This window comes from Cupressus sempervirens, chromosome 9 (genome assembly GCF_028749045.1).
Source record: "Cupressus sempervirens isolate cs-2001-9-10 chromosome 9, ASM2874904v1, whole genome shotgun sequence".
NCBI classification, from domain to species: Eukaryota; Viridiplantae; Streptophyta; class Pinopsida; order Cupressales; family Cupressaceae; genus Cupressus; species Cupressus sempervirens.
Genome location: NC_143126.1, coordinates 552,683,377 through 552,696,316, shown reverse-complemented (window position 1 = coordinate 552,696,316; position 12,940 = coordinate 552,683,377). Strand labels below are relative to the sequence as shown.

Here is a 12,940-nt window from a genome sequence, read left to right as displayed (position 1 = left end):
AATAACCTCCCAGTTGGAGACTAAGCATAGCACTGTGGAACCTGTAGCTCCCACTGAATATCAAACCACCCTAGACTATACTATTCTTTTATTTTGCTTAGTCTAAAAGACCAATCGAAGCCAAAGAGAAATTCAACTTCTCCCCTGTTACAACCTTTGTGAATATATTTTTGTTAGTGAATAGATTGTCCTTTTAAATAATTTATCAAATTTACTCTATACCCAAGATTATAAAAGAATATAATCGCTCACTACAGTTGAGAAAGCATTATTTTTACTTTACACTTCCTCTCTGAATTTTATGAAGGTACAACTCCCTTACCAAATTGAAAATTACTTTCACACTTTTTCTCGAAAGTGCATAAGGGTCTCTCAACTACTCCTAGGTAGTGAGGTAATTATCAAAAGACTACTTAAAGATGGATAGATTCAACTGATATGAAAAAGAAAACTTACTTCAAAGAATGAATTTTTGCTAAAATATCAACATGCATCACTAGCAAAGAATAGAAACTAAAAGATCTTACAACTGAGTAACAGCAATCTAGAAATTTCAAATCGCCAAATCACATCCACAAAGTAATAATGATTCAACACTCCAAACACAAAGTTTCAAAGAATAATTCAAAATTCTTCATATATGTATATTCAAATTTCAATGCACCAATTCTTTGAAAGCCAAAACATTCATATACTATCACTAATCACTATTATCCAGAAAAAATCTATATCAAAATGCTACTATATAACTTCTATCTTCTATCCCCTATTTTCCAAAAAAAACAATAGCTCAATGCTCTAGCATTTATAGTTTTTCAAATTCGAAGGGCCTCCATCAAAACCTAGCGCTATTAGATTAATACAAGAAACCGTTATCACACTAGAAAGTAGTTATCAAAAAGAAAGAGTGCCAATAGGTGATGGCTTAGTTTCTAGTATCTTCGTTGATTTTCTCCTCCTCTCTGAAAGTTTGACACACTAGCTTCCAACTCTAAAATGTGGATATGAATTCTGGCGTGGCATGGGAGTATGGGTTTTTCAAGCTCATCAATCAGGCTCTGTATGCATCTTTCTACCACCTATATGCCTTTAATTTTAGATTCTAACATGGCATCAGGTTCTCATTAAGGTGCAACATGGATTCGATGCTTGCCAATGAGGTGAAATCGTTGGCCTTCAATGATTCTTTGTCTCTGATCTATTCTACTGCTCCGATGAAACTCCTGGTTAATACTTCAGTGTCCATATTCCCTTCATTAAGTTGTAAGATTCCTGTAGGATTGACAATCTTCATGTCCTTTACTAGTTCCCCGTGCATTTCTATGATCTTATTTTCGATGCCTTGTATCTCTTTGATAGTTTCTTTGTAGATGGACTCCTTCCAATTCATATGATTTTTCAAAATAAAAAGCATGCAGGGGTCCACGGTCTTCATAGGATTTTCATTCAAGAATTTGAGAAACCTAAATTTTTCAACCTCTGATACTTGGAGAACTATAGCTTGGCAACGTGCTAGTTCTATTTTCCACACTAGGATCAAGGTTTGAATCTCCCCTAGCAGCGCTTCACCTTCGGAGTAGACACTGGTAACCTCAGAAATAAACTTATTTCCCTGGTCTACTATGTTATTCACCTAATTTACCATGACATCAGTTAGATGTTTTCCCCTCTGCATCTGTTTCATCAGCTACTAGCTCTCAACAGAGTTTGGGTCAAAAGGCTGTGGTATCTGGATTATGGGAGCAGCCCCTAGGTTGATCAGCGAATCAATGTATGTAGCCATTATCACCAGCATTACTTTCAATTCTTTCTTTTCTCTAGAATCTTTGTCTGATTGTGTGAGCATGTGGTTAGCAGAAAACTTAAAGAAATTGTTGCTAGTATTCCTATTAATAGCACCTAGTTCAAAAGAAGTAACTTTGAACCCTTCATCATCAATCTCCCTAGACTCTTTCTTTTGTTTATAACTGGCCACCTCTACTATGATTTTTCCTATTACTGAGTCTTTGGTGAGACAAGCATCCATTTTCACTTTGTTTGTTTTAGAACCTTTGGTCATGCATCTAGTGACTATGTCCTTTACTGGTCTGGATACTGGCTGTAGACTCCGCTTCTTGTTGATTGAATTCAACAACCATGAAGGAACAGTAGGAGTAGTCGACATCACCTGAGTGTCTCTAGTTGGAGTTAAGAACTGAGGTTGATCTACTTTCAAGGCTTCAATGAATTGAACCTTTCCATTTGCCCCATTAGGGGAAACAAATTTATTGTCTAAATCCTGCCCCTGAGATGTCATTTTCTACTTCTGAACACTAGGTCGCTTTGAGGCTTTAGACTTGGACTAGGATCTTGTCCTAGAAGCCGTAGCTTGCGAATGGAGAGGGGATCTCACTTTCTTATCTGAAATCAGTGCGTCACCTGTAATATGAGAAAATGGAATGTCAGATTGAAGTGGCCCTAGGGAAGAAATTGCCATAGGAGAAGACTCATTGATATTTCCTCTTCTTTTCCTCTGTAACCAATCATCTGCATAGGTTAATATAGATATAGCCCTCAAATTAATATCATCTTCTTCCTCTTTGCTCCAGTCTATTGCTAGGAACTTTGCCTCATTTGACTCCTCCCAATCGGGTTCAATTAGGTATGAACCGTCTTTAATAATTCCTTGTGTTTTGAACTTCAATATGAAAGAACTGATTTGTTTTAAGGTTAATCTAGAATGGTCTTTCTTCAAGACTCTTCTTCATTTCCACAATCTCTCCATAGATCTTCTAGATGAGGAGTAGCCGAAGAGTTGATTTCAAGGCCATATAGAAATCCTCACAAGATTCTTTGGCACGTTTGAGTTGATTCCTCAAGGAATTGGCAATAATCTCTGCCCAATCCATCCATTGCTCACCCTTTAAGATAATCTCAATGTACCTATACATCCACTCTTCAAACAAATATACATCAACTGAACCTTTCACTCTGTGCAACAATACAACCAGGTCATGTATATGGGGTTTCATGTGATCCTTAGCAATGACCTTGGGTAGCCTAGACCCACCTCCATAGTTAACTTCAGTCCATTTAATGGAAAGGGTGTTTTGGAATACGCTAGGGGTTTCTTGGTATTTGGCTAAAACATGAGTGGGTGAGAATGCAACAAAGGTATTTTCTATTAATTGTAAAACAAATGAAATTGTTTCCCTTGAGATGGACAGTATGGTGTTTCCATTCTCACTTACTATGCTTCTACTCCTTACATCATAATGGTCAATGCAAAGCTGCACAAGCTCAAGATTTATGAAAGTAGGAGGAAAGGAAGCGGCTTCAATTAACCCACTTGTTAACACTTCCATGCATCCATTAATCTCCTTAGTATTCTCAAGAAAATTCATTTGCAGCTTCTCTACATTTACCCCTTCTAAGTTTGTATCACAGATCACCGGTCTCTTACATTGAAGGCTAGAAGCATTACTAAAAAAGTGCAAGACTAACTTCATTCTCAACAAAAAAAGCAAAACCTCTAGCAGAAAATCCTTTAAAAATAACAGATTTGCAGAACAAAACAAAGATTTCTAAACTCTCACCTGCTTTTCGCTGAAAACCAACTAACTTCTTCTATCTTCCTTAACAGCTCCTCTTCGAAATCAACTTTTTGCAAAGTAATTTACAAAGCTACTAAATGGATTTTATTAAAGGAGAGGTTTACATGTGAAAGTACTGGATAATTAATAGGCACGATGACACATCACCTCACATCAAGCTTGGCATGTTTGAAGTATCGCTACATGAACTTGTCATTTAATGATTTCTCTTCTCACATGAATTAACAATGATTGATTTCATACAATATCCAATCATTCCTCAAATCGAAGATCTATTCTCCCACTTCTAATGATGATGACTTCCTCCTCAAAAAAAGGGAAAAATCTGATAAGATATTCTTGATATTCTGACAAGACCTTCAATTGATTGTGAAAAGGCGGCGCACCATACTTCAAAAATAAATTACGATCGATCATTCCAATCAAGAACTACTTTGAACTGCTTTGAACTGAGATTCAAAGTGGTTCAAAGTGCTTCAAAGAAAACCGCCGCATGAAGAATAATTCCTATCAAAGAAAAAGCGTTAGTATGAAAATCTTAGGTTGAACTACTTTGAACTACTTTGAACCAAGGTTCAAAGTGGTTCAAAGCAGTTCAAAGGAAGGGATCACAATCGTGGAAGCTTATGAATTCGACGAGCTACTTCAAGGGATGGTAAACACATGAATGGTGAGGAAAAGGATTCAAACAAAGATAGGTAAGGATTTGAAGGAGGTCCTCAGAAAATGAAAAGGTGACTCTACACACAACTAACAGGGGCTCTGACTGGGGACTGTGTATTTGAAATATACAGAGAACTCAAAAAAAGGGGACAAAAACTAAACTAAGCAAACAGGAAGGAAAACGACAAGAACAAGAAAGGCTAAACATGACAAAATTGTTATGTACATGGCAAGGGACATCAAAACTTAGAACTTGAACAACTTCAAATCCTGGCCATTATATGTAAAAGGAAGATTTGTTCCATCTGGATATCTCAATTGGAAAGTGTTAGGACTAAAAATTTCTGAAATAAAGAAAGGGCCTTTCCAAAGAGACTCAAATTTTCCATTTGCCCCTTTTGGTTCTTTCCTCTTATCCCACAGGAGTACTTCATCATTTTTAAGGAAATTTCTTGGTCAAGCTCTTCTGTCAAAGATACGTTTCACCTTCATCTGGTGTTTAGTGATATGATCAACCAGTTTGCATCTCTCATTTTCCAATTTGTGCAGATACATGACTCTTTTTTCCAATGAATTCCTAAAAAATTGATCCTCAATGACCGATTGCAATTTTGCAGCTGATAACTCCAAAGGTAAAGATACCTGGGCCCCAATCCCATAAACTAATTCAAAGGGAGCCATCCCAATAGCTCTTTTTGGTGTAATCCGGTCTACCCATAATGCTTCATAGAGTCTTTTATGCCAATTTTGGGAATTATCAGACACCAATTTTTTAATGATGGCTACTAGATTTTTATTGCTGGACTCTGCTTTCCTGTTCCCCTGTGGGAAGTAATCTGATGAATGAGTGAATGGTACACCATGCTCATAATAGAAAGGGGATATCTCTTTCGATGAAAAATAAGTGGCATTATCCGAAAGTACTTTCTGAGGTACACCAAATCTAACAAAAAATTGCTCCATCAAGAACTTGCACACCACCTGAGAATTAGATTTCTTCGTTAGTATCGCCTCCACCCATTTAGTGAAATAATTTGCCGCTATTAAAATGTAGCTATGTCTGGCACTTGATGGAGGATTTATAGTTCCAATAAAATCGATACCCCATTGTCAAATAGGTTCATCAGTTACCACAGGCCTAAGCGGCAATGTTGTTAATTGAGGGTGTCCACTAAAAAGATGACATTTTTCACAGTTTTTTACGAATTCATAAGCATCTTTGAACATGCTCGGCTAGTAGAAACAATTCTTGAGAATTTTAAAAGCAGTAATAGTGGACGAAAAGTGTCCTCCACAAGCCTCCGAATGATATGCTTTTAAGAATTTTCCCTACTGTTTTGTGTCCACACATCTTAAAAAGGTCCCATCAATTCCTCTCTTATATAGAACATCATTGAAATTACATACTTTGCCACTTTCAACCTCAAATTCCATCTTTCTTTATGGTTCATATTCGGTGGACATTCACCATATGATAGAAAATATGCAATGTCCGAGAACCAAAAATTTGTTAGGCTAACCAATAAGACTATAGGGGCTTCCTTAGATTTATCAAGGGATGCGTCTTCACTTTCAGCTATCAATTTGCAAAAATCGTGCCCTCTTACCAGAGAAGTAGGTTTGATAGTCAGATCATATTCTTGAACTTTATTCACCCAGACTGCTCGTTTATTCATTCCTACTTCTTATTGAGTTAAAATTCTTTTGACTGCGATTTCAGGTACATACATGACAGAATGAGAATGTAGTATATAATACCTAAATTGTTTCAATGCCTTTACTACAACGAATGCATGTTTTTTTGTTGGAGTATAATATAACTCATGTTTCTTCAGAGGAACACTCATAAAGGAAATTGGGGCCTCACCTCCTTCGTCATTCTACTGAGTTAGAATACTGGATAGAGAGTGTTCAGAAGCATAACAATAAATAATGAAATCTTTTTCAAAGTTAGGACTCACCAGCATTGGGGCACTTGCAATGGCTCTTTTGATATCTTTGAAAGCCTTTTTACCCTCCTCTTGCCATCTGAAAGGACATTTCTCGCTCATCATATCCAGCATGTATCTCACTTTCTTAGAGAATTCAAGTACAAAACTTCTCAAGAAATTGATCGAACCAAAGAAAGATTTCAAATCACTTCTATTGGTAGGCAAAACCAGCTTCTCTATTTCTCTCACCCTCTCTGGATCAATTTTTATACCCTCTTTGGAAACAATATGCCCAAGCAATTTACCTTCTTCCACGAAGAACACAAACTTTTTAGGATTCAAAGATATACCGTGCTGTCTGCATCTTCCCAGCACCTTTTCCAAATCCCTTAAATGATGTTTCCTAATTTTAGAATAGATAGTCAAATCATCAAGATATATAACAATTATCCTATCTTGTAGGTCCTTGAAAGAGGAGTTCATAGCCCGTTGAAAAGTGGCCCCAACATTAATCAAACCAAAAGGCATTAAACTATAATTGAAGGTGCCCCAAGGAGTAATGAAGGCTATCTTGTGTTGATCCTCTGATGCGACACTGATATGATTATATCCTAAATAGCCATCAAGCATAGACATTACTTCAGATCCGACAACTGACTACAAGATATGGTCCATAGTAGGAAGTGCATAGTTATCTTTAAGGCTTGCTTGGTTCAAATTCCTAAAATCTACACAAATCCTTATTTCTCCATTCTTTTTCCTTATAGGAATGATATTTGCCACCCATGTTGAATGATGTATTGGATAAATTATATGAGCGTTTAACATCTTTTCCACTTCTCTAAAAATAGCTTTTAAAACTTTGCGGTTGTAATTCCTAAGCTTCTATCTGAAGGTGGTAGCCCTTGGTTTCAATAGTATATGATGTACAAATTCATCATTTCTAAAAATTTTCAAATCACTGTAACCCCATGCAAAAATGTCTTGATATTGAATTAAAAGCTTAGACAATTTCTCCTTCTCCCTTGTAGAACAAGTTCGTCCTATAGAAATAAATTTAGGGTTTCCTACACTTCCAATGTTGATCTTGTCATGTTTTTCCTCCTTTTCATTAGAACCAACATCTTTCTTTAGAGTGCTATCATCCTTCCTACCAAAAAGATGTTCTAAGGAAACCAAACCTTTAGGAATCCTATATCCTGAGAGTTGGATCACTTCCCCTATTTCCATTGATTCTTCCCCAATTGGTTTACCACAATGTTCATATCCTTCAAAGAAGATTTTAGCAAAATCACCAGCGCATTCTATAAATTCTTTTAATTGCACATCATCATTAAAAACCTGCCAATGATTAACATTGTCCAGAACCCTAGGTCTATAAATCATCTCAATCCTATAAGTATCATTTTTGAATTCAGGATGTGGTAGCAATAATGATGCTGAGATAGCTAAAGAGTCAGCTTTTGTATTTTGAGCACGAGGAATGAATTCAATAGAAAATGCTTCAAATGACTCGATTTCATCCCACACTAAATTTCTATAATGCCTCAATCTATCATTTTTTATTGAAAATTGCTTTTGCACCTACTTCACAATGAGTTCAGCATCACCCTTCGCTTTTAGCCACTTTATTCCTTTAGCTTTGGCTTCTTGCAAACCTAGAAGCAATGCTTCATATTCTGCGATGTTATTGGTATTGTGGAAGTCTAGTTTTAAAGAGAAAGGAAAAACTTCCCCAAAAGGTGAAATGAGAACTACACCTACACCTGAGCCCAAATTGAAACAACTTCCATCAAATTCTAGGGTCCATAAAGCTTCTTCAGAACTTACCACCTCTTCTCGACATGGCTCCATCTCTTCTCTACATGGCTCCTCAGGCAAAATAATAGAATTCCCAAACTAACATTCTTCATACAATATCTGTGCTTTGGGGTTATCAGAAGGTACTACAGTATATTTATGCTTGGGCTCAGGTTCTAGCTTTATTTTCTTCTTTCCCACAAGAATATATGCTTCTGACAAATCCATTTTAATTTCCCCACCCATATCTTTGCAAAAAGTTCTGCTAAGCAGCATTCCATAGCTAGTTGGGATATCAGCTACTAGAATAGTAAGCTTTACTCTTTTTTCAGGACAAGCATAAAGAATAGCTTGCACATCTTTCACCTGACCAACTAGGGGTACTTGCTTCCCGTCCATAACATAGCAACATCCAAAGGTTTTTGTGAGCTCCAAACCAAGGGCTTTTGCGACAGGTTGGGGCATAATGTTATCTGATGCTCTAGAATCAATGATGCAATTACTAAGCTTCTGACTGTTCAATAACAATGATATATAAAATGGATTGGTCTTTTTCTCCTCTATTTCATTTTGAACAAAATTAGCAGTGGCTTCAGTGCTTTTTGTGCATCTCTTAGATACAAAGATGGGTTCGTCGATAGCTTTTGAATTCTCAGAAACCTCATCTATAACATGTGCATTAGTGGTAGAACCTCCCTTCACATATTGAACCAAATTGTCCAATTCCTTTGGATTAAGTTTTAGATATTTAGCTGGAGAAATTGATATGGAAGAAGTTTTGCAAAATTCAACAATATCAAAAGTTGAGGTACTAGCTTTTGTTTCTGTCTTGGGAAAGATCTTGGGTTCTATAGTTTTTGTTGTATCAGCATGTATATGTTCTTTACCTTTAGAATTTGATACATTTGGGGTAGTTCTTGGGTAGGGTTTCTGATTCTGTTGGCCTCTAGTCATTATTGTACAAGCAGGGTCTTGAAGTGTTGTATAAACATCACCCCCTCTTTCTAAATCAGACTCATATTCAAGGAAATAAGTACCAGACTCTCCCCTTCCTACATTTTCATTTTTGATCATTTGCTTTGCTACAATAGCATTTTTTGTTAGTTGAATACAATTTAGGCAATCAGGACATTCTTGTTCATCATGGTCTGAAGTCATATGAAAAGAACACATTGTTTCCTTAGGAGCTTCTTCAATTTGTAATCTTTTTTGAGGAGCAGTTAATAGGGCTATTTTACCAAAATTTTGAGGTTGTTGCCATCTATGAATGTCCTAGTAAGGGGCCTGATACAAGTTATGGATTTTGTTTTGCTGTCTCTTCATCATTGATATATAATTCATCAACTTCTGCAAAACTGGGTCTGTGGGAGTAGAAGATGAAGTAGTCCCGAGGTATGTACATCTCTTTTCCACTTACCAACATTGATGAATGCATCTTCCAATTGAATAGCCAACCTCTGAGTGGCATCTAAATCAACACAAGCATCTTTAGTGAGATGAAAACTTATATCCCCTGGGACAACATTAATAAAGAATGATTTTTGATTTTCTGCACTGGGCCTAGATGTTGTAGGAATTCTTTGGACCAATCTATTAAATTTAGCGAGAAACTCTCTCATGGGTTCATGCATATCTTTCTTCATTTGACTGAGTTGAGAGAATAAAGAACATTCATTTTTAGGGGTTTTGAATCTACTTTCAAAGGTATTTTTCATATCATCCTAGCTAGTAATGGAATGATGAGGCAAATGATTGAACCAGTCAACAACGACATCAATCAAGGTCTGCACAAATAATCTTACAACAACTTTTTGATATCCCCATTTTAGTATATAAATTAATTATACATAGTATAATATTAATAATCGATAATTTATGTAAAATATTATTATACCAAGATAAAGATATAATTTGTTATATATTATATGATTATAAATATTAATTATACATATACATACACACACACACACACACACACACACACACACACACACACACATATATTTTGTTAGATATATGAATATGTCATAGATAATTAATACATATATGTATGGCAACAATATATGACATTAATCTTGTTATATATTAAAATAATATTTAATGATTTATATAATCATATATAATCAATATAACAATATATAATATAACTACCTTATTAAATTTAATGAAAAGACACATTCCTCTGAAATACTAGATATATATAAGAATACCAAAGTTAAAGAGGAGGATATATATAAAATATTATAGAATGGATTCAAATAAGAGAAAAACCTACAGATGTCCTGAAACGGGACATTACAAGTGGTATCAGAGCCCTAATTCCTACCATATTGTGAATGATAATACAAAAAAATCAGTGGTGAAGAAATTAAAAATTAAATTTATTGATTCTGCAGATTGGTCAGTTACTGTTAAACATGATTGGATCTACCATGCGAAAATGATTGAAAAGCTGTGACCATTTAGTCACGGACTCTGCTAAATACACGTTGGCATAAGACATCCATGAAGAATAGAATAAAACCAATATTATTACCTTTGGTGGATTCCAATAATATATGGAATATTGAGAATAGAAGGCATCGAAGCAAAGAACAAAATATTTTTAATGCACAGTCGTCTAAGATATTGAACCCCTAAAATTGCTATCATCATAAGAGAATTAAGAGAGGTTATCATATGTAGATAAAGGAATAATTATCAGGTTACAGTAGCCATGGGAGCATCTGATATTTTACCAAGGGCAGAGTATTGGAGGAACATTACAATTAGAGAAAGGACAATTTTGAATCAGAAGAACACCAATAGACAATGTTAGACATCCAACTCAGTGTGATAAAAACATATATACTGAGCATGCAGATAAAGGTATTCAAGAATGAAGAACTCAAAAGGGAGTAAGTGCATATAGAAAGCATAGATACGTAGAGCAACCAACACTAACCATCCAACTTTCTTGAGTAGGAACACATCCTTGTTATAGACAGAGCAAGTATCGTGTGTAAGGAAATTGCCGAATGTCAAAGCATGCACGTGATAACCCCCGGCGCCAATATCTGCAAGTACAGAAGTCCATCGGTAGATAGATGTTATAGTTAGTAAAGGAATAGCATCGCACATATAAGGGAGGATCATCATCGATATTGATACAATCCATTTACGATAAAATGGGGACATCTGTCTTAGGAGGGAAGCTGAGTATTAGTAGATTAAGAAGAAGACTAGAATTGACCAGGATGAGATGCCCAATCCATGCTCACATTTGAAGACTAAAATTACCTTCGTATATGGGATGTAAAGAATGATCATATTGAAAAATTATAATGGGATATGCTAATCACACAATAACCTAGGAATTCGTCATGATATTGATAGAGACATGGTCACCACAATCAATGATATTACACAATGAATGGAGGTGATACCATGAATTAAGGACAAGCTTTCACATACAATAACTATTAATATCAAGAAGAAAGAACACCTCTTATATAAAGAGACAAACAATAAAAAATGAGAAATAGAAGCTAAAATCTGAGCAAATGATGACAAATGTTAACATTAGATGTGAATGCACTGACGCAAGGGTGAGTTTGTCAGCTATTAATCGTTCATTTCCATAGAATCAGAAATGATTGAAATGAAGAATAGATGAAAATGCACCTTTAGTCGACAAATTCTCAAGGACAAAATAACTAGAAGAATTCAAACTAATTCTTATATATATGAATACAATGACAACAAAACTATGACATTGGTCATTGATGACAAATACAAATGACTTCAATTCAAAATAACTATCCTCACATGCATGGACGAGTGGAGATGAGTATATTACCAAGTCATATACTTAATTATTTTAAAGATAGTTGAGGAATGGATACTACAATTTTTGAGGTGCTAGAAGCTAAACCACATTCATCAGACATTTATATGTAAAGAAAAAAGAATCACCAGTTTTATCATTTTGCCTATATCGCTGTTTGAAAATGGATCACCATATGGTAATACATAAAACAAAGGAGAGAGATACATTGTTGATGTCTCTTGAAGACCACTTCACATTGATAAGGACAAAGTCAACATGAGAAAACAAGGTAAAAAAGAAGAAGTAATGAGGTAAATTATATGTTTTTTTCATATATTATGAAATAATTGTTATTGTTCTTGTTATTATTTAGACATTTGGATATTTTGATGAATATTGAATAGTTTAAATTTTTAATATCAATAATTCTAATCAAATAAGGAAATGACATTGATTTTTAAGTTGATAATATTCAAAGAATGTTGTTAAAAAGGTCATCATCTTCTAAGATAAGGTAAGGCCTGCGGTGGAATGGACTGGGTAACATCACTCGGGGTACCGGATAAAGCCTATGGGTACCAAGTAAGGCCTCGGTGATGGGATATCTCAGGGTACATCATACAAGGGCGCTATCTTGGAGATGATGGTCGAAGAGAGTTAACAATAATGAGGGAGAACGGTGAGGCCCACTGATTGGGTAACAGGGCACCCCATTATGGTTTCTCCTCCTATAATTGATTGATAAGATTAACTATCTCATATTTCAAAGATTATGCTTTAAAATACTTCTTATTGGAAAATAGTTGATAGAATCACCTTAAGATCATGATTCTCCAAGTTGAGATAAGGCCTGCGGTGGAATGGACTGGGGGACATCATGCGAGGTACCGAATAAAGCCTACAGGTACTAGGTAAGGCCTCAGTGATGGGACATCTTAGGGTACATCATACAAAGGCACCTTCTTGGAAATGATGATCGGAGGAAGGTAACGATAATGAAGGAGAACGGTGAGGCCCACTAGTTGCATAACAGGGCACCCTATTATGGTTTCTCCTCCCATATTTAGGAAATGATGAGACTATAAACACCCTATGAGGAGATTGATTTATATATAATGTGTACTAATGATTTTTTTTGGTTGCAA

General features: G+C 35.5%; 1 protein-coding gene across 1 annotated transcript; it reads right to left on the bottom strand.

The window, feature by feature from the left end:
* Positions 1 to 4,712: 4,712 nt before the first annotated feature.
* LOC149539841 (uncharacterized) lies at positions 4,713 to 8,041 on the bottom strand. Its single transcript, XM_089802628.1, has 6 exons — positions 7,776 to 8,041; positions 7,259 to 7,580; positions 6,538 to 6,590; positions 6,218 to 6,284; positions 5,388 to 5,489; positions 4,713 to 5,237 (listed from the first exon to the last, which is right to left on the bottom strand). Exons 1-6 carry the CDS (start codon positions 8,039 to 8,041, stop codon positions 4,713 to 4,715), a joined length of 1,335 nt encoding a protein of 444 aa, XP_089658754.1.
* Between the last annotated feature and the right edge of the window lie 4,899 nt (positions 8,042 to 12,940).